At 33.6% G+C, this 20,887-nt stretch overlaps 1 protein-coding gene across 2 annotated transcripts in view; it reads right to left on the reverse strand.

Annotated features, from left to right (window-relative positions):
• LOC107842601 overlaps positions 1–18,131 on the reverse strand; it is a 41,726-nt gene extending 23,595 nt beyond the window's left edge. For both annotated transcript variants that reach the window (XM_016686542.2, XM_016686541.2), the window contains exons 1-6: positions 17,837–18,131; positions 16,476–16,600; positions 15,100–15,184; positions 13,195–13,248; positions 5,497–5,588; positions 5,303–5,406 (exon numbers count right to left, since the gene is read on the reverse strand). In XM_016686542.2, coding sequence (XP_016542028.2) covers positions 5,303–5,406; positions 5,497–5,588; positions 13,195–13,248; positions 15,100–15,184; positions 16,476–16,600; positions 17,837–17,896 — 520 coding nt within the window. In that variant the 5' untranslated portion in view covers positions 17,897–18,131. The remainder of the gene's footprint in view (positions 1–5,302; positions 5,407–5,496; positions 5,589–13,194; positions 13,249–15,099; positions 15,185–16,475; positions 16,601–17,836) is intronic.
• Between the last annotated feature and the right edge of the window lie 2,756 nt (positions 18,132–20,887).

Genomic DNA, 20,887 nt, shown 5'->3' on the forward strand with positions numbered 1-20,887 from the left:
GTATACATTCATAATTCATCAAAAACTAAGCTAAAATGAAAGAAGAGGTCCTATTTATATAGTCTAGGGCTAATTATTACATAATTGGGCCCAAAAGTGACCTATTTGGAAAGAACAAAACATGGTAGCCCACTTAGCATCCGCTCAAGCATCCCAAGCACACATGGGGTGCATTTCAAAGGCATGTGGGGCTGTTTTGACCTGCTCTAGCAGATCTAGTGTAGGTTGGACGCAACTCCAAAGCATGTGGGGCGCATGTCATCTTTCGGGGGCTTTCTAGCCCCGTTTTGCCTTCCCTTGGCCTCTTTAACGTCCCTTATCCAATTGGCACCTTTTGACTGCACCAAGGAGGCGTCAAGTGCCTCTTGAACAATCTACGAAATCAAAAACTAACTACGATACGAAAACGAAAAGATAAAGGATAGATGATAACCAAGAAATAGATAGACACAGTGAATAAATGGATAGTAAAATAAGAGTATATTAATCCCCTAATCCTCTATTCAATATCACACAAAGCACCTAACTCTTTCATAGACCTCAAGGAAATCGATTTCCAAGCAACCTACGTTTCTAAACGAAGTATCAACACAAGCTAATCCAAGTTTGCCTCACACTCTCAATAAAGTAAACATTCATAATTCATCAAAAACTAAGCTAAAATGAAAGAAGAGCTCCTATTTATTAGTCTAGGGCTAATTATTACAAAATTGGGCCTAAAAGTGACTCATTTGGAAATAACAAAACATGGTAGGCCACTTAGCATCTGCTCAAGCATCCCAAGCGCACATGGGGCACATTTGAAAGGCATGTGGACTTGTTTTGACCTGCTCTAGCAGATCTAGAGTAGGTTGGGCGCATCTCCAAAGCATGTGGGGCGCATGTTATCTTCCGGGGGTTTTCTAGCCCCGTCTTGCCTGCCCTTGGCCTCTTTAACGTCCCTTGACCCTCCTTAAAGATCATCACCATCCAATTGACACCTTTTGATAGCACTAAGGAGTCGTCAAGTGCTTCTTGAACAATAAACATCCTTTCCAAAGATCCGGAGGCAATTTGGATTGTATCACTGTACAATAATTTGTTTCCCCTTCCTCCACGTGTGTTTGGTTGCACTTATTTTGTTCATAACCGTACCCCTTGAAATGATAAACTTCAACACGAGCCTATGAAATGTATATTTCTGGGATATTCTCGTCTACAAAAAGGTTACAAATGCTTTGACCCCTCTACTAATAAGTACTTGATCTCAGTAGATGTTACTATTTTTGAGTCTTCTCCATATTTTATTCCTAATTCAGAAAATCAAAAGACCATATCAACAGTCCTTCCAATTCCAACTATTCCACCCCCAGCTTCACCTCATTTTCTTAAGGTCTATTCCCGACAACCTCAGCCTCTACTACTAATTCAGTTAGTAAATACTAACTCTAATACTGGTACACAAAGCACTCTTAGTGACTCATTACCTGCTTCAACAATATCTCCTGCTCTGATCGAGCTCTCATTAGATGATCTCCCATTGTTCTTCGCAAAGGTACTAAAACTACAGTCAATCAAGCTCCTATTTATACTTATTTAAGTTATCATCGTTTTTTACCTTCATATCATGCTTTATTACTAGCTTATCTACTGTCAAAGTTCCTAAGACTGTGGCAGAAGCATTGGTTCATCCAGATTGGCATCAGACTATGATTGAAAAATGACTGTTTTGCATGACAATGATACTTGGGAGCTTGTTCCTTTACCAAAAGGCAAAACCACTATTGGTTGTCGTTGGGTATTCACAGTTAAGGTAGGTTCAGATGGAGCTATTTATCGTCTCAATATGAGACTGGTTGCTAAGGGATACACTCAAAGTTATGGCATTGACTATGGAGATACTCTCACCAGTGCCAAGATGACTTTTGTTCGTCTCCTCATATCTATGGCAGCAATAAAACATTGGCCTCTTTTTCAGCTCGACATAAGAAAAACATTCCTTCACGGAGAACTTGCTGAAGAGGTTTATATGGAGCAACCACTCGACTTCACTGATCCCTTTATGGTCCTAAGCAATCTCCTAGAGCATGGTTTGGTCGTGTTCAAGCTGTTGTCCAAGAGTTTGGAATGATACGAACAGAAACTGATCACTTCGTATTTTACAGGCATTCATCTCGTCACAAACGTATCTTTTAAATTGTTGATGTTAATGATATTGTTATCACAGGTGATGATCGTGAAGGTATTTCTCAACTCAAACAACACCTTTCAAATCACTTCCAGACTAAGGATTTCGGTAAGCTGAAATACTTTTTAGGCATTGAAGTGGCACAGTCCGGCAATACTATTACACAAAGAAAATATGCCTTAGACATTTTGGAAGACGTTGGTGTGTTGAATTGCAAACATGTGGACACTCTCATGGATTCAAATACTAATAGGGGGAACCTCTAAAAGATCCTAGCAGATATCAGAGACTTGTTGGCAAACTCAACTACCTTACGATCACACGACAAGACATCTCATTTGTTGTTAGTGTAGTTAGCCAGTTTCTGCAATCACCTTGTGATAGTCACTGGAATACGGTGATTCGCATTTTGTGATATATCAAAAACTCTCTAGGACAAGGTTTATGATATGAAGACGAGATTGAGTTGGGTCTCCTTCTGATAGGTGGTCTACTTCAGGTTATTGTGTTCTAATAACAGGTAATCTAACATCCTAGAAAAGTAAAATGCAAGAAATCGTGGCTAGATCAAGTGCAAAGGCGAAGTATCGAGCTATGGCATTGGCTACATGTAAGCTTATATGGTTGAGACAATTTCTCCAAAAACTGAAGATAGGAGGAGTTGAACCGAAGAAATTGATTTGTGATGACCAAGCTGCTTACATATCGCTTCTAATGTCGGGTTTCATGAAATAACGAAGCACATTGAGATAGATTGTCACTTCATTCGAGAGAAGTTGAGTCTGGATATATCTCTATGAGTTTTGTCAACTCGAAAGATCAACTGACGAATATTTTCACAAAATCACTTCGAAGATCCGGAATTGACTATATTTGTGGCAAGCTAGAAGCATATGACTTATAAGCTCCAGCTTGAAGAGGAGTTTTAAATATGATATCATATCGAGATAATGTAGATATGAGAATAAGTAGATAGCGTAGATATGGGAATATCTCCAAATCCCCATAATTAGTCACTTAGAATATTGTGTAATATTCGTATTAGTTTCCTTCCTTATTTACATTCTCTATAACACTATATAATCCCACTACCTTGACGGAATAATCAAGACACTAATTCTCAAACTCTCTTCTCTTCTCCTTCTAATTTCTCACCTTATAAAGGAGAAGATATAATTTTATTAACTACAGGTGCATATGGAACCAGCAAAAAGCTCATTGACTAGCCTCTAATACTAGACACAAAATTATATTAAACCCAAGGAGAGTTTTTCTTTGCAGCAAGCAACAAATGGTTGAACCATAGTATAATGAATGTGAATCTCTTCCGAATCAAGAGGCATGTACATCTATTGGCATTGGACAAACTAGGCCTAGTTACGTGCAATTTACATCCCTAGACTTCGAAAATGAAAGGCATATCTTGATATATCTATATCCAACCCACAACTTTTTTAATCAATTTCCTGCCTTAAACATGAAGGAGGCATTAGTGCTTGTAAGCAAAAGTTCTAGTAGGCGTTTGGCCATGAAAATTAAAATTTTTTGGAATTGGGGTTGGAGTTGTGTTTGGCCATGTCTTTATGAAAATTTTTTGTAGACTTTTCGAAAGACTTTTTGAATATAATTTTATACCCTCAATTTTTAAAAACTATCAAAACCACCAAACTTAACTAATTTAGCTACAAGATACAACCAAATGTGAGAGGAGACAATAATATTGTCTTTGTTGTTGGTGTTGCATAAAGAGTCGCAAGAATGGACGGATTAAGGTTCCGTTGTATCATCAGAAGATTTTGAGGAAGAAGAAGAAATGGCAATGTGGTAGTTAGGCATTTAGCTCCGGTTGTTAAATGAAATTAATAGGGTGTTTTTTGTAAAAATAAAAAAAATGAGGTCATTTGTAATAATAAATAAAGTTGAAATTGATTTGAAAAAAAGTGAAAACAAGTAAAACTCGTTTTCACTTTTCCAAAAACAATTTAGAATTGGATTTGGAATTCTTATGGCCAAACACCCCAATTTTCACCACAATGAAATAATTTTTCGAAAAAAGGTGAAAAAAATTTATGGTCAAACGGGTCCTTAATAGCTGTCAAGAAATAGCTCAAATTTCAAAACAGACTCTACGGGTGTGTTTGGTATGATGGAAAATATTTTCCACGGAAAATGTTTTCCTTGAAAAAAATAAGTTGATTTTCTACTTATTTTCTCATGTTTGGTTGGCGACTGAAAAATATTTTTTGAAAAATATTTTATAGTGTTTGGTTGGTGAGTAGAAAATAGTAGAAAATATTTTTTAGAAAAATATTTTCTAATGTTTGATTGGTGAGTGAAAAAATATTTTTTAGAAAACATTACTAACTATTAACTAGTATATTAGTGCCTCTAGCAACTCAACAATTTGTAAGAATTAATTTAAGTATAGCAAATAATATCAATATCGAATACTAAAATATTACAATCACTAAATTTAATCAACTACTAATTAGCAAATATAGGAGACATTTTTCAACATTTTGTTAGGACAATCTCAAGATACTACAATCAATAGAAATACAACGAAACGACAAGCTTATTCAACCTTGTGAAACAAGCTAGATCGATGACAAAGTGAAATATGCAATTAGCAAAAGTAGCATAGGTAAGTCTTCCTCTATGTATATGGAAATAACAATACATTCAACGAGCATCGAAAAAAAAAAAATTCAGGCTTCACTATTTTTTATTTCAAGCAGTGAAAATTGAAGCAAAGCACAATTTAAAATATTTTCGAGTAATGTGAATTTTTTGAGAAATGTGAATATTAGTGTTGATGGGGTGGCGAAGAGGGGTGGGGGTGGGGCATAAGTCACATTTGTCATTTTTCGGAAAATGAATTTCCTTGGTCCATGAGGGAAGTCATTTTCCCTCAAATGGAGAAAAATAAGTTGTTACGAAAAACATTTTCCCAACATTTAACTAAAACCAAACAAGAGAAAATAAGAAAACATTTTCCATCATACCAAACACACCCTAAAAGTAAAAAGAATTCCAACTAAACAAGAGTCACTTAACAAAGAATAAGGAACAAACATAATCATAGAAACTAATGAATCAGATAAAAGATCTTCACAAAGATTATGCAGTAAGCACCAGAAAGAGAACTCCAAAAGATCTGATATGGCAGTTGCAGTAGCTCTCTGTTCTCTACACAGAACTTCAAAACTGAGATTGTTCCATGTTCATCTCCAACATACCTATAATGACAGGAAAAATTAAATTTAAGCATAAAATACTCTCAACTCTTTGTACTGTAAAAGTTTCTTGTGTGCACATCGATTTCGTACATGAAGGAAGAGCCATTGATAACTGAAAAAGCAGTTATATTTGATTCCCATTGCAAATCACAAGCTACAGATCTGCTTTTGAGATTCCAAACCTGCAGAAAAGCAAGAGAGAAATCTTACAGGCCTACTAACCCAGAACCTCAAAACAGTTCCTAACTCGAGTTTTACATGACCCCTCTGAACACCAAAGTCCGTGCAACCTTGAATGAAAGGTTTTTATTCTCACTTTTCTTCTAGGATTTTTCCATCTTTAGGGGACAGGAGGAGGAGGGGTTTGCAAAGAGGTCTTCATTGGCATTCAAACAGTTCCCACTTTCAATAAGAAATCACCCTTAAAGCCAACCATTCATCACTCAAGTCTACTTGCTTTCAGACAAATATAAAGAATTGAAAATCATGGAAATGGCCTTCTTATAAAATTAGGCATTGAAGTAAAATTCTAATGGTGTGATACTAGGCAATTAGAAATTCATACAACACTTCATTACACCACCGGGCCATATTTCACATTCAACATAAATGCATGTCTTTGATGAACACATGTTCAAGGAAATGAAAAGAGAAGGTTTTGATATTAAAAAATTGAGTCATTGTAATTGCAACACAACAAGAAACACGAGTTTCTTCCAGCCTATCAAAAAACCCAAACATAAGTTTCTGCAAATGCCTCTGGTGAGGTACAAATATAGCAGGTTTTTGAATGAAAAAATGAGGCACATAATTCACCACAAATTTGTAGAGATTCTGCCTATGTAATTGCAACATACAATATTTGCTTCTTTTGCTTTTTTACTTTTCTTGGGGATAAATAATTTAAATAATTAGCACCAAGTGGGTGCTCAAAATAAAGGAAAAAGTCGAGATTTAGACTCGGTATAAAAGCGTGTATGAAATCCAATGTAGAATCTATGTTATATACATTCTTTACATTAAATCTCATTTCTGGAAACTACAGTTGCTATATCTCCTAGCAATTATTTTTTTTGGGAAGTAATGATCTCTCATTAATTTGTTAATGCTTTCTTGCTTATTCATCACTAAGGCTACCAGCAAGTTCCCCTGAGATCTTAATTCGATATGTATATAGGTTATTTCACATTTTCCTGTGCTACCCTAGGAACATCGAACGAAGATTTATAATATTGGAAAAATGGCCAAATTTCCCCCTCCCTCTACAATGCGAAAAGGATCGATTTTGCAATCCATTATACTTCCCGCATAAAAATACCCCCAAGTAGCTCAAAATCAAATATACCCCTCCTCTTTAGGATTGTCCAAGGTCGCCCAATCCCACGTGGTGTTGTCATGTTAGTGAGGTGGACACCACATGACATGCCACCTTACCCGCCCACAACCAATTTTAACCCTTATCTCCACTTCTTCCACCAGCAGCACCTCTTCCCTCTCCACCTTTCTACTGCAGGTACTTACTACTCATTAAAAGCAAACCCTAAGGTTGAAATAGAGGAAAACCCAATGAAAATCCTAAGCATAAAACCACTCAGAATAGAAAATTGCAGATGTGGAACAAGGAAATGGAAGCACTCTATTGCCCAAGTATAGTGCTTTTTTTGCTTTATATTTAAAAAGTAATTAGGATCTGCTTATACAACTGAGGCTTATAAGAAGAAACATAGATCTGAAGGCAGCTAAAAAGATTTTTTTCAAAAAAAGGGAAACTGTGCCAATATTATATATGGATGGCCCTAGCTAGCATCTCTCTCTCTCTCTCTCTATATATATATATGAAAATATTTGGGAGACTATAAAGGATTGGAAGATGAACTCAAGTTTTTGGTGGCAGTGGTGGTGGAAGAAGAAATGGAGGGGAAAGGGTAAAATGGAATGGGAGTAATGGCATGCCATGAGGTGTCCATCTCACCAAAATACAGTGATACTTGAGATTGGGCGTGCACCTTGGACAGCCTAACAATGAAGGGGTATATTTGAATGGGTAATGACAACAACAAACCCAGTGTAATCCAAGTGGGGTCTAGGGAGGGTATCATGTACGCAGACCTTACCCCTACCTTGTTAAGATGAGTTGCAATAGTCCTAAGGGTGTCCAAAGAGTTGGGTAAAGGATTGAAAAATGAACTCAAGTTTTTTGTGGCAGTGGTGGTGGAAGAAAAATTGGAGGGGAAAGGGTAAAATGGGTTGCGAGTGGTGAAATGGAATGCCATGAAGTGTCCACCTCACCAAAATACAGTGCCACTTGAGATTGGGCGTGCACCAAGGGGTACATTTGAATGGGTAATGACAACAACAAACCCAGTGTAATCCAAGTGGGGTCTAGGGAGGGTAGAATGTGCGCAGACGTTACCCCTACCTTGTGAAGGTAGAGAGAGGTTGTTTGCAGAAGATCCTTGGATCAAGTACAACATATCAGAGCAAGTTTGGAAAGTAAATAAAGTAGGAAAGAAGCCATAAAAAAAGGGAAATGAATAGTACCGACAACAAATAATATGTTAACTAGAGTAAAGAAGGCAAAAAGTAATGATAGAATCAAAGAATAAGATAGTCGGGGAGTAATAATAATAATACTAGTAAGGTAACTTGACAACGCTTGACTGCCTACTGTCTTCTACCCTAACCGTCGACCTCCAAATCCTCCTATCCTAGGGGCATATCCTCGATAAGATGAAGGAGCGACATGTCGTGTCTAATCATCGCTCCTCAATATTTCTTTAGCCTACCTCTACCTCTCCTTATACCCCAGGGCGGACCCATCTTGACTCAAAGGGTGTCACCAGACACCGCTTCCTCAACAACAACAACAACATACCCAGTTTATTACCACCTAGTGGGGTCTGGGGAGGGTAGCGTGTATGCAGACCATACCACTACGACACCGCTTCCTCGAGAAAAAAATATTAGATAAACTTAAAAGAATTTGCAAAAAAAGCAAAATAAGGGTCAAAAGCTATGTCAATGACACTACTTGACATACAACGACCAGTTGGTTCAGTGGTAAAACACCACACTACTAATTTATCTGGAAGGTCGTGGATCAATCCCCAATGAGGTTAAAGCCTTGTATTGTGGACTTTGCTTTTTCTTTTCTTCTTTTTAGTTAGAATTTTAAAAACTTGATGTTATAAATGTATTACAATATATAGTGAATGTCTATTTTATCATATATAGTGAATGTCTATTTATGAAAAAGTTAAAAACCCAAAGGTTAGTTTTTTCCTATAAATAAAGGGGTTTTCCTTCATTGTGATTAAACCTTCAAGAATCTCTCAAGAGAAATAATAATCACTCTTTCTTTTCTCTCTATTCATCTTCTTTTCTGCTTTATATTTCATAACATGTTATCAGCACGAGTCTCTAATCAACTGAGATCTCTACGTTAATTGACCCAGCGATAAGTGTGAACCTTTTGTACGGTAAGAAATTAATTTAGCCACAAGGCTTATTTCATTAAAAAGTGTAAAAGAAATTTCTCACCTGTTATGCAGTAAGGCTCTCCGTACCTTCCCATTGTGTGGTTTGTTTATCTTACCCTCTTGCTAGTTATATTATTTCTTACATATTATATATATATATATATATATATTACACCAATTACCCATACCTTTTCTAATGTGCGATACTTAACACACACACATATATATATATCAATTTCACACTAACAAATCTAGTTTTTCAAGAAGAATGATAAAAGACATTTATACGATGCACTGTCATATTTGAGAATCGGATATTTTAATAATAAAATATTCTTCATCGACAATATTGTTGTATTTATGTACAGATTGATTATGCTTAAATATTATTATATATTAGTTATGTGGACATATGAATTAGTGATAATTTAATGTTACAATATTGTTACCTATTAATTAACAAATTGAATAACAATGTCGGTACATTGTAAATTGTGTAGTATACTTTTTGAATATTAAAGGTGTGTTGATTTTTTCCTAAACCGTTATGCCACGATCTTATGCTTATACTGCATTGCTTGATTAGAGTCCCGAATCATAATAAGATGTTGGGTCCAACTCCCATCTATTTATTGCCTAAAACACCTTTATATGGATAAAGCATTGAGTTTAAATCCCAATGCACCATATTACGGATACAATGATGGCTAAGGTAAAATAATGTGTATTTGGTAAAAAGTTATGAAACTTGTCACATTGAATATGCTTCATTCCATGAAGTGAATGTGGTAGCAATATATGATGTACTCTGAAAGATATGTTAAGAGAATTTCTCTACATTATATGTATGTCTCGGTTTGCTTTTATAGTAGCAATATCTTAAAAGTGATTCTAAGTTATCATAATTTGATACGCTTAAGGCATGATTATATTTCATTCCTGGGGAATGAGAATTTAGATTATTATTAAATACAGATCTATACTCTGGGGTGAATGTGACTATATATATATTCAAATATGTTCTTAATTGTGAAGATATGGCAATCCGCCTCCAGAAGAGGTAGAATAATTGGAAGATTGAATATCTCCAAGTTACTATAATAAGAAATACAAATGTAAAAAGTTATTCGAGCATGGTGAGATCACATGCTATAATAAACTAGAAGTTTATTGATATAAAAGTCATGTCATAGTAAACTAGAAGTTTACTAAAGTGGAAAACGCATGTCATGGTAAACTTGGAGTTTACTAGAATAAAAGTTCATAAATTGACATGAACGATTGCGACATCCCAAAGATGTGCATAGTGAGTATTAAACATATATTGAAGAACTAGAAAATTCTTCATGAACTTTTAATTTTGCTTGTTCTCGTGATAAGTTGTGGACCAACTAATGTTGGGGTTAGATCCCCTAAATTTAGGAAAGTAGTAAAGGTGAATAAGAGCCCGTTCACCTATCATGTGATATGTTGAAAAGATGCATCAATAAAATAATCACATGTACATTTATTGTCAACCTGCAGTTTGACATTCATAAAGTTGTTTGCTCAATAAAATTGAGTTAAGAGCATAATTTTCAGATTGTGTAATCAAAATAATGCAACTTGATAATGTTGGTTTGACATTGCATGCCTCCGATAAGTAGTTGAAGAATTGATTATGAGAACAAAGCTTCATGTGTGGGTCTAAAGTATGATATATTGCATACAATAGCTCTTGTTTGCATTAGACCAAAAAATTATGGTCAATTTCTCCCTTCAATTAGTTCAAGGCCAGAAACTAATTATTCCATCTAATAATTTTGATGTGCAGTATATGATTAATGGATATACAATAATGCATGATAAAGAAATGGACCTTGGGCCTAACTCAACCTCAAAAGCTTGCTCATGAGGGGAGGATTGCCCAAGACCATATAAGGAGACCAAGGACCCTTTAACCCATCGATGTGGGACTCCAACACCCCCCGCACGCCCAGGGTTAGACATCTGGAGCGTGGACAATATAAAACGGGGGGCCCAACATCGAAAACAATGAACTGGGTGGGTCTGGCTCTGATACCATGATAAAGAAATGGACATTGGGCCTAACTCAACCTCAAAAGCTAACTCATGAGGGAAGAATTGCCCAAGACCATATAAAGAGACCAAGGACCCTTTAACCCATCGATGTGGGACTCCAACAATGCACAAAGATGGATCTTCTAAAGTAAATTAAGATGTATGTTAGTTTTTCTAACATGAGAGGGAGATAATAAAGGTTCAAGGATGTTCTCATTAGGAGGGTTAATACGTGTTGTACTCTTTTTCCCTTACGAGATTTTGTCCCACTGGACTTTTCTTGTAAGGTTTTTAATGAGGCAGCCTATATGCGTATTATTAGAAATGTTCTAGTAAGGTTTTAACGAGGCACATTATCTATCAATTAGACATTCAAGGAGGAGTGTTATAAATGTATTACAATATATAGTGGATGTCTCTTTTACCATATATAGTGAATGTCTATTTATTAAAAAGTTAGAAACTCAAGATTAGTTTTTCCCTATAAATAAAGGGGTTTTCCTTCATTGGGATTACCCCCTCGAGAACATCTCAAGAGAAATAATAATCACTCTCTCTTCTCTCTCTATTCTTTTTCTTCTCTGCTTTATATTTCATAACACTTGAAGAAATCTACTGCTTTCTTGTTTGTTGAATTTTATAAAATTACTTATGATTTATATAAATTAATCTTTTAATTTGTAATTTAGTGGAAGAGATATTTTTTAAAAGTATCTTCCAAATTTTTTAAATAAAATTTAACATCTCCAAAATTTATCTAGCTTGGAAGAAGGATGAATAAGTTAAAAAATAAAAGGTCGATCCTTGGAAGAGTTTTATTTAAATTCCTCAAAAGTTGATATCGAAAAAGTTTAACATTTCAAAATACTACCTACGTCCCATTTTATGTGTCACCATTTGACCGGACATGGAGTTTAAGAAATAAGTGATGACTTTATAAAGTTTACAAAATTGCCCTCTTAATGTTATTTTAATGTTTACTTTTTAGTTGTCTTTTCTTAATAAGTGGAACTCACTAAGGATAAAATAGGAATGATGCCATTAAATAGTTACCAAATAAGGAAAGGTGACATTCTTTTTGAGACGGACCAAAAAGGAAATGACGACACATAAAATGGGATGGAAGGAGTATTATTTAAGATACTGCGATGCAATAATTACATCATATCTTCAAAAAGGTACTTTTCAACCTCGAATCACCTTTTTTCTTCAAAATATATGTTTTATGTTCATTGCGTCATACGTTCTGATCCTCAATGGTTTATTGAGTATGATAGGTTGACGTATAACAAAAGTGCAATCTTTTACTCCCTCCGTCCCATATTTCCTAATTTGATGTCCCATTTGACTTGTCTTTTTTCATTAATCAAGACAAGACAAAAAAAATTTCATGTTTTACCCTTTGCATTAATTACTTTTTCTTCAAATTAAATTGTAAACATCATTTAATAGGGATACTATGGTAAACAAGGCATGTTATTAATTATTTTTCTTAATCAATGTGCCATCTCAACTTGAGACGAGTAATTTGGGACGGAGGGAGTAATATAATATTATCATCATAGTGATTTACTCTTCTTATTTACTTCTTTAAGGCGATACCACTTACGAAAAATCCTGCGCACACCACAGCTTATACCCACCATCGCCAACCTCTCACACCTCCTCACTGGGTCATCCATGCATCTCCTCTTCACATGCCCGAACCACTTCAGCCTTGTTTCTCTCATCTTGTCCACCACAGAGGCCACTCCTAACTTGTCCTGAATATCGTCGTTCCTAATCATATTTTCCCCCATTTGACCGCGCATCCAGCACAGTACTTTTATCTTATATTGATTGTTTTCACATGTAGAGGGGCAAATTTGACCATTTTTCTTATACTATTATGGTAGCTCTAGATCCACCAACCTAAAGCAAAACACTTATCATCCACTTGCTCAGCCAGGTCCTGGCATGGCCAAGTTCACACAAGAGTTCCTTGATTATAAATGGCATAAATAAAACATATCTCTGCAGAAAAAGCAAGGAACTGATACAATACAAACTACCACACCAAATTGAGTTCAGTTTACCATCGTGATTAACATTTCAGAATGTTGCACCAAAGAAGGCATCAAACCCAACAAGAAACACAATACAAAATTACAAACTTCGCACAATTGATCTTAAGTTCCCATCTTTGATTAACATTTGAGAATGCTGCGCTAATGGCATTAAAAACCAACTTACTAGAAAGAATTAATACCTGAATATCATTTTCATTTGTTATGCTGACAAGAAAACCCTGGTTTTGAAGGAACTGCCACAGACAAAGACAAATAAAAGAGAACAGATTAACATATATCTTGAGATTGTAAAAGAAACAGATTCAAGAAATCATTAAGTTAGCCAAAGCGCAAGAAATAAAGACACCATCAGTTTATCACTGTTATAGGAAAATAAAGCAAGTTAGCCAGATCACTGAAGAAAATAATAGTGAAGTTTGGCATTATTCAGCAAAGAACCTTCCTATGTTTGAACAACACTACCCAAAATAGCAAAAGAGAAAAGCTAGGAGTTAGCTTTGACAAACAAGAAAGCACCTACCCTTCAAGAAGGGAGAAGGCCTCATGAGGATGAAACTTACTTCCAAAAAAAGAAAAAATATAGAATCAAAATGAATACCCGTTCCTAACCTTGCATCATATATCATAAATGTAAGCCTATTTCAGTTAATTGTCCTCTTAGGTTGCATTTGTTTTTATTAAGATTTAGACGTCTGAATTGAATGCATATCTGAATGATTAAGATGTTGTCTTCAAATCTGAAAATTGAATGGTTAAGACTATTTGTTTTTCAATATCTGAATATGCAAAATTTATTTATTTGTATATATAATAAAAAATATAATTCAAATAAAAAATAATTATATATTAGAAAAATATTTGATTAATACAATAAAATTATTATTTGATTGAAAAAAAATATTTATATTTGTTAGTGATAATAGAGATGGTTTGTAATGGTGGTGGTGGTGGTAATGATTGATGTTAGTGATTAGTAATGTTGGTGGTGATAGTTGTGATGGTAGAGATGTTTGGCATTGTAGTAACTACTATGATGGTGGTAGTGGTGGTGGTAGTGATGTAAAGTTGGTTGATGTTAGTAGTTGGAGGTATTGATTGTGATAGCTTAAAAATGAATGCATAATAGTTGATGATGTGTTGGTAGTAGTTGGAGATGTTGTTAGCTGTGATGATGGAGATGATTATTAGTAGAGATATACTGTAGCGATGATAGTGGTTGAAGCGGTGGTAGAAGTGGTGACCACCAGTGACAATGGTGGTGATGGTGATGGCCGAAGAATGTGTGGATTTTGATGATGTGTTATTGGTAGTTAGCGGTGGCGCTAGTTGTGATAGATGAGTTAGTTAGCAGTTGGAATTGGCCGATAGTAGTTGATGGTGGTGGTGGTGGTGGCGGCAGCATTGGCGTTGACGATGGTGCTAGCGACGGATATAATTAAAATAATAGAGGTGGTAGATATAGGTAGCGGCTTAAAATAGTGGTTAGTAGCAATTATGATTGTGAATGGTGGTTGTGATGGTTGAGGTGGTTGGTGGGCTAAGTGGTGGTTGACAATGGTGGTGGTGGTTAGTGGTTGTGACTGATAATTATGGATAGAGTGGTGGTGAATAATATCCAATACAAGAATACCTCTTAATGATTAAGACTTAGTTCAAGATCTGAATGATTAAGACTTATTTAGATCTATTAAGAGTCAAAATCTTAATGAAAAACAAATATACTTAATGGTCTGAAGTCAGAATCATTCAGATTCAAACCTCCATGGAATAAACACTCAAAACAAAAATGTTCATCATTGGACGTTGTCATCCAAAAGTATTTGAGCAAAATTTTGATTAAAAATCCAGCTCTTTATTGACTTTGTCCATAAACCTGACATTATCAATTTTAAAGACCACATCCTTCAGAGACTCTTAAATCTGTTGATAAGGAAACCAGGCCCCAAATTTCTGCTACCCAAGTCATTGTCAGAGATATGAGGTGTTACAAAATGCTCCAGAATAATATCGAATAATATGCACTGGGAAAACTTTAGAACTTATCGAAGAATCTGTAGGAATGACTTCATGTGCAAAAATCAAACCTCTAAGTATTTGTATGGAAACTGCTTTGGAGAAATCAAGAGACCTTCAATATTGTCCCCACCAATCACTTTTATCCTACCATCCCTGAAAAAATGTTTGGATACTACGTTAAAGATTAGAGCCATCAAGCCATCTATATAGATGAATAGTTTATAACTACAAGATAGTATGGACAGATTAAAATGTACATTACCGAGCCTTCACCTTATTTTAGATCTATCTGAAATAGATTGTCGCACCCCCACCCCTCACCCCCTCGCACACACAAACAAAAGTCATTTTCAATCACTAACAAAAAAAAAGAGAGAAAAGAAAACGAAAATGCATAGCTACTTCTGTATTTATTTAATTAAGACTTAACTTCATCTATTGTGCTTAATACACTAACACGACAGACCCCGGCCCCGGCCCCCCACTAACCAGTGCCTAACTGATCTGTAAATCTAAGCAGAAAGTTTCGATTTCTTCTTCTCATTTCAAAATAATGTGGTGACGAACTGCCTTCCTAATCAACCAGAATAATAATGTGGCAGGATAACAGTTTCAATAAAAAAAATGTCGCAGAATCCACCCTCTTAATCAGAACATTGTTGCCTCAAGGATCAATTGAGCTCAAGAAATTAGGTATGATATCAAGTTTAACCCTAGAGTTGAAAATGAGATCTTAATTCCTATTATTAGAAATCAATACCACAATACCTAACTTTTACTTCCCCCATCCCAAAACTTTAATCCAGTTTAGCTTCCCAAGAGTCAAAAATAAACCATTGGCTAAATTTTCAACATACTATGTCATAATCTTGAAATTAAAAGCATCGGAACTTAATAATATTTTTCATGTAGATTTAATTTTTCGGATGCATTATGTCATCATGTTGTCAAGCAAGACTACCCGGTAAAAGTATCATTTAATAAACAAGTGAGCGGGGCTGTCACATGAACATAACTGGTCTGCACCCAAATAACAGTGGCTATACACCTGTTGCATCCACCAGTTATCTCTTGGCAAAGATAAAATTTGATAAGCTATAACTTTTTCTCTAGCCTCTTCATCTTATCAAGAAATTTTCGTCAACCGAATTTAAGAACCCTAACAGCAGCAACTTCCAGTTCTACGAAAAGCTATCCACTGTCTTAAAAGTATATTTTCATCCATAAGATCTGGGTATGGCTATTTGAATGATCCGAGCATTTTCTAACAAGTGAACCCAAAATTTGTGTGATACTAGCTTATATGTACTAAGATATAATTTCGTTACTTTTGTGCACAAGGAAGTAAGGGATACCAGCCAAAACAGAATTAGTAGTTTACTTAACAACTGAGCTGACAGGCTTCCATCCAAATAAAGTGCATAAGATCAAAAGTTTAGCTTACAATGTTCCAACAGCCAATAGGCGCTGGATGGAGTCTACTGCAAGAATTGATGCTGTTGACGGGATACCATAATGTACAGTAGAACGAACATTCAGGTCACTCGCAGTCAAACCACTGTCATTTGTCTGAACACACACAAAAAAAAAAAAAAAAAAACGAAGGAATTACTCCGCCAATTACATTCAAGTCTTACAAAATGGATGAAAATGAATACCAAAGCCGATTAAGCACAAATAAAGTAACATCGACCAAATAAATCAGCATCACACTATCTATAAGCGATGCCCTATATGTTGCTCTTCAGCTAGGAATGCACTATATGTTGTTCCAAAGATATTTTCCAAATTCTTGAAGATTGGAAACATATTCAAAATCATACTGACAACCTGCTTTTTCCTCAATCCCAAAGTAGTTTTCCCAGCTATATAAATCATCTATATCCATCCACTATCTCTACTTTGACTGTCAAGCTATCTTAACATCAATCTTTATTTATTTGCTCCCTCAATTTCAAATTGATTGACTTGTTTTAAATTGGCACAGAGTTTAAGAAAATACAGAATACTTTTGAATCTTATGGTCTTAAATTAAAGATATGTCAAATGTACCAAAATGCTCTTTAATCTTGTGGTCTTAGACATGTCATGTGAAAAATTGAAATTAAAAAATTGCTAAAAGGGAAAAGGGTCATTCTGTTTAAAACAGACTAAAAAAGAAAGTTGGTCAAGCAAATTGAAATGGAGGGAGTTTTTCTTTTTGACAACAGTGGTGTCCGGGCCAGCTTACGTGCACCTCGACTAATTCCACGTGATACATGCCACCGAAAGGTAATAGGTAACTCTATCATTTCACTTGGTGGGCCGGGAATGCCGTACTTCTCAATTTATTCGGTAAACTACTAGGGCACCAAAGCAAGAAACCACTTAGTGTTTTTATCTCTGCTAGGATTTGAACCATAGACCTCATGGTTCTCAACTCACCTCATTGACCATTCGGCCACGCCCTCGAGTGCCTTACAATCCTCCGTTACCAAAGTCTTGGGACCATCTAAACTTAAGAGAAGCTAAAGTTGGCAGAATTAATAAGTAACAATTCCACATAATTCCCGGTATAAAACTTGAGCATCATCAAAAGCATTTTACCAATTTATTTCATTATAATTGATCAAATACTCGCAGTTTCGCAGCTCAGAATGGAAAAACAAAACCATTTTTTTTTCAATATCACAGCGTTCCGATCAAAATTAATTCCTTAAAAAATCACACTTACTGGAATGAGCATCATTAATTCATTATCAATAATTACAAAGAAGACAAAGTCAACTGTACAACACTTAAATACAGGAGGATAAAAAGACGCACCGGATGATGATGTTGATTATGATATTGTGTGGCTTTCTGAAAAATTTTCTTGGCAAACATGGCAAATTTTGGATCGGTTTGAAGATATTATTACTGATTCACACACTGCAAATACTATTTTGAATTGGCTTAGGCGTTCGGCATATTCTTGTGTTTGGTTGAAATGGTATTACGCTTTTCGGAGCTTGATTTAGTCATTTTATGCATTTTCCAATTGTACGCTAAGATAAAAAGGTTGGATTTTTAAATAATTTGAGTTTAATTTTTGTTGTACATTTTACAGCTAAAATTAAGCTGTTCATGACAGGGGAAAAAACACTTGGTGGTGTTTGAATTGGTTTATATTTTAATTAAAATAGCTTTTAAGTTATTTTTTATTTTTTTAAGTGTTTAATAAGTTTTAAAGTTACTTTGAAAAAGTCAAAATTTATTTTTCATAAATTAAAAACTAAAAGCTCAAATTCCCAACTTATATTTTTGGATTTATAAGTTATTGTATTTTGATCAATTAAAAGATATTTTTGTCCCTCAAAATTCTCCCATATTTCAAAATTACGCTCGTGTAGCCTCAAAATAGCTTTTAATGCTTAATGCTTGTATTAATTGAATATTTTCATTTTTTATATTTATGGCAAATTCAACTTTAACTATATTAGTACTTCTTTTGTATGAAACTTCTAATCTATGAAATACTTCCTCCGTCTCATTTTACCCGTATTAAGAAAAACAATAAATAATATGGCTAATTTATCATAGTACCCCTATTAAATGATGTTTACATTTTAATTTAAAGAAAAAATAATTAATGCAAAGGGTAAAACATGAAAAAAAAATCATCTTGTCTTGATAAGTAAAAAAGGACAAATAAAATGGGACACCAAATTAGAAAATTTGGAATGGGTAAAATGGAACGGAGGGAGTATGAATTTTTATATATTATTCTCCTTCTTTGATATATTCTTTTAAATTTGGACAATTATTATTGTACAACATATGAATTTCTCTAATAAAAAAATAACTCACCAACCAAAATATATGAAGAATATCATTGAAGATATACAACTTTATGGACGATTAGTGAATGATCTATCTATATTCATGATGCAACATTCGTATTCGCAATATTTTAATAGTGATAGTCATTACTCAATCAACGAGTAATATATTTTTTAATTAAGAGTCTTTTTATCAAGCAAATAGTATCATTTGTGACCAACTATTTTTCTATTAATGTAATTATAATGATTAGTAACATATATATTTTGTTTAACGCTTTAAACTCTTTTAACAAAAAAAAAAAAGTTTTTTTTACCGCAAAAATTAATAGTCATTCATGAAAATATTATACTAATTTTAATTTGAAGCATTTTAGAAATAAAAATTAATAATAATCAACTCTATATATTGTTAACATCTTTAAGAGTATTTCAGACATTTTTACCAAAACACATGCTTAAAAACACTTGTTTACCAAACACATCAATAACTTTTTTCAGTTTCAGCATTTTTATCCAAACACGTAACTGATTATTTTTAAAATAAGTTCAGCACTTTCAAAAACACTTTTAAAGAACTTTTTAAAAGTCGTTTTTTTTAGCCTATCCAAATGGGCCCTTCGTCTTATTTGGCACAACCTCCGTTCATAAAGAATGATAACTTTCTTTTTAATTCATTTTTAAAAAAAATATTTTTTATAATATTTTAATTTTTCATGTGGCATGTTTGAGATTATAAAATTAAAAGATATTTTAATATATTTGACACAATTTTAATTTAAAATTTCAAGATTCAAAAATATTTTTTATTTTCTTAAACTCGTTGTTACGTGAAAATAAAATAAAATTGAGGGAGTATTAATCAAAGGGCCATGAAAAATATTTGTCGCTTTTTGGATTAGAATTTCAAAAAACGTATTTGATCATAAAACTTGTTTTCACTTCTTTTTACACTTATTTACTCACAAAAATTTAAAAATAACTTCAATTTATATTCATGACAACTTCAAATCCAATTTGATTTTCAGGACCAAACACCTACAAAATAGAAAATTAATGAATAACTTTTGCCAAGAAAGTTAGTTCTTATATGTATACACACACGTTTCATGAGGCCTAAGCATAAAATCACGATATAAAAATAATAATTTAAATTTAAAAATATAATTTATATTATATATTTTTTTAATTTATAATTAGGATAATCTAATGGCGTGTTAAACATGTCGTGAGGATAAGTTTTCAGCATTATTAAAATTCTTAATCACATAATTAGATAATTTTAAATAAAAAAATAATTTGTGAGGTAGAAGTATTGCCAGGTATTAGAATATATCAAAATGCTACAACAAATTTGATATTTTACAAAATAACATGATTTAAAATATGTAATAATTAAAATTCAAAGAAGATCATAAATAGAAAATATTGATATTTTATAAATTTGTGAGTATGTAATTCTTTAATTATAGATAGAAATAATTTTTGTTTGGATACTTATTGATTATTAATTTCTCTCGTGATATCAGTGTCAAGATTTTGCAAAATATTTTTTCTCATCTTATAGAATTATCTAAAATAAAATATTTCAATGACTTCAAGTTTATAGTATCATAATTACACTTGTTATGTGTAATAACTTTATTAGACAAATAAAATTAAAATACTAAAAATGTCCCTATGAAGATTATCAAAGATACTCCCTAAACTAGGAAATTTATCCGTGCTTCATACGGTCACGAAAAAACTTATCAAAATTCTATTTTTTTGGTATTCATAATTTGAAAATACATTTTGTAAAATCTAAAGCCTTCTTTAATCCATTTCATAAGAAAAAATAAACTTATACATTCATTCTATATGTGTATTTTAAAATCTAAATATTCAAAAACTAAATTAATAGGCAAACCAAATTAAAATATCATCGTCATTGTTAGTGAAAATAAAAAGACATACTCGAAAGCATATTAACACAATTAACAAAAAGGTTTAAATTTAAATCTCAAAACATCTTCCACGTTAACTAAATATATATAGTGAATGATTATAAGAAAAA

Source organism: Capsicum annuum, chromosome 9 (genome assembly GCF_002878395.1).
Source record: "Capsicum annuum cultivar UCD-10X-F1 chromosome 9, UCD10Xv1.1, whole genome shotgun sequence".
Classification (NCBI taxonomy): Eukaryota; Viridiplantae; Streptophyta; class Magnoliopsida; order Solanales; family Solanaceae; genus Capsicum; species Capsicum annuum.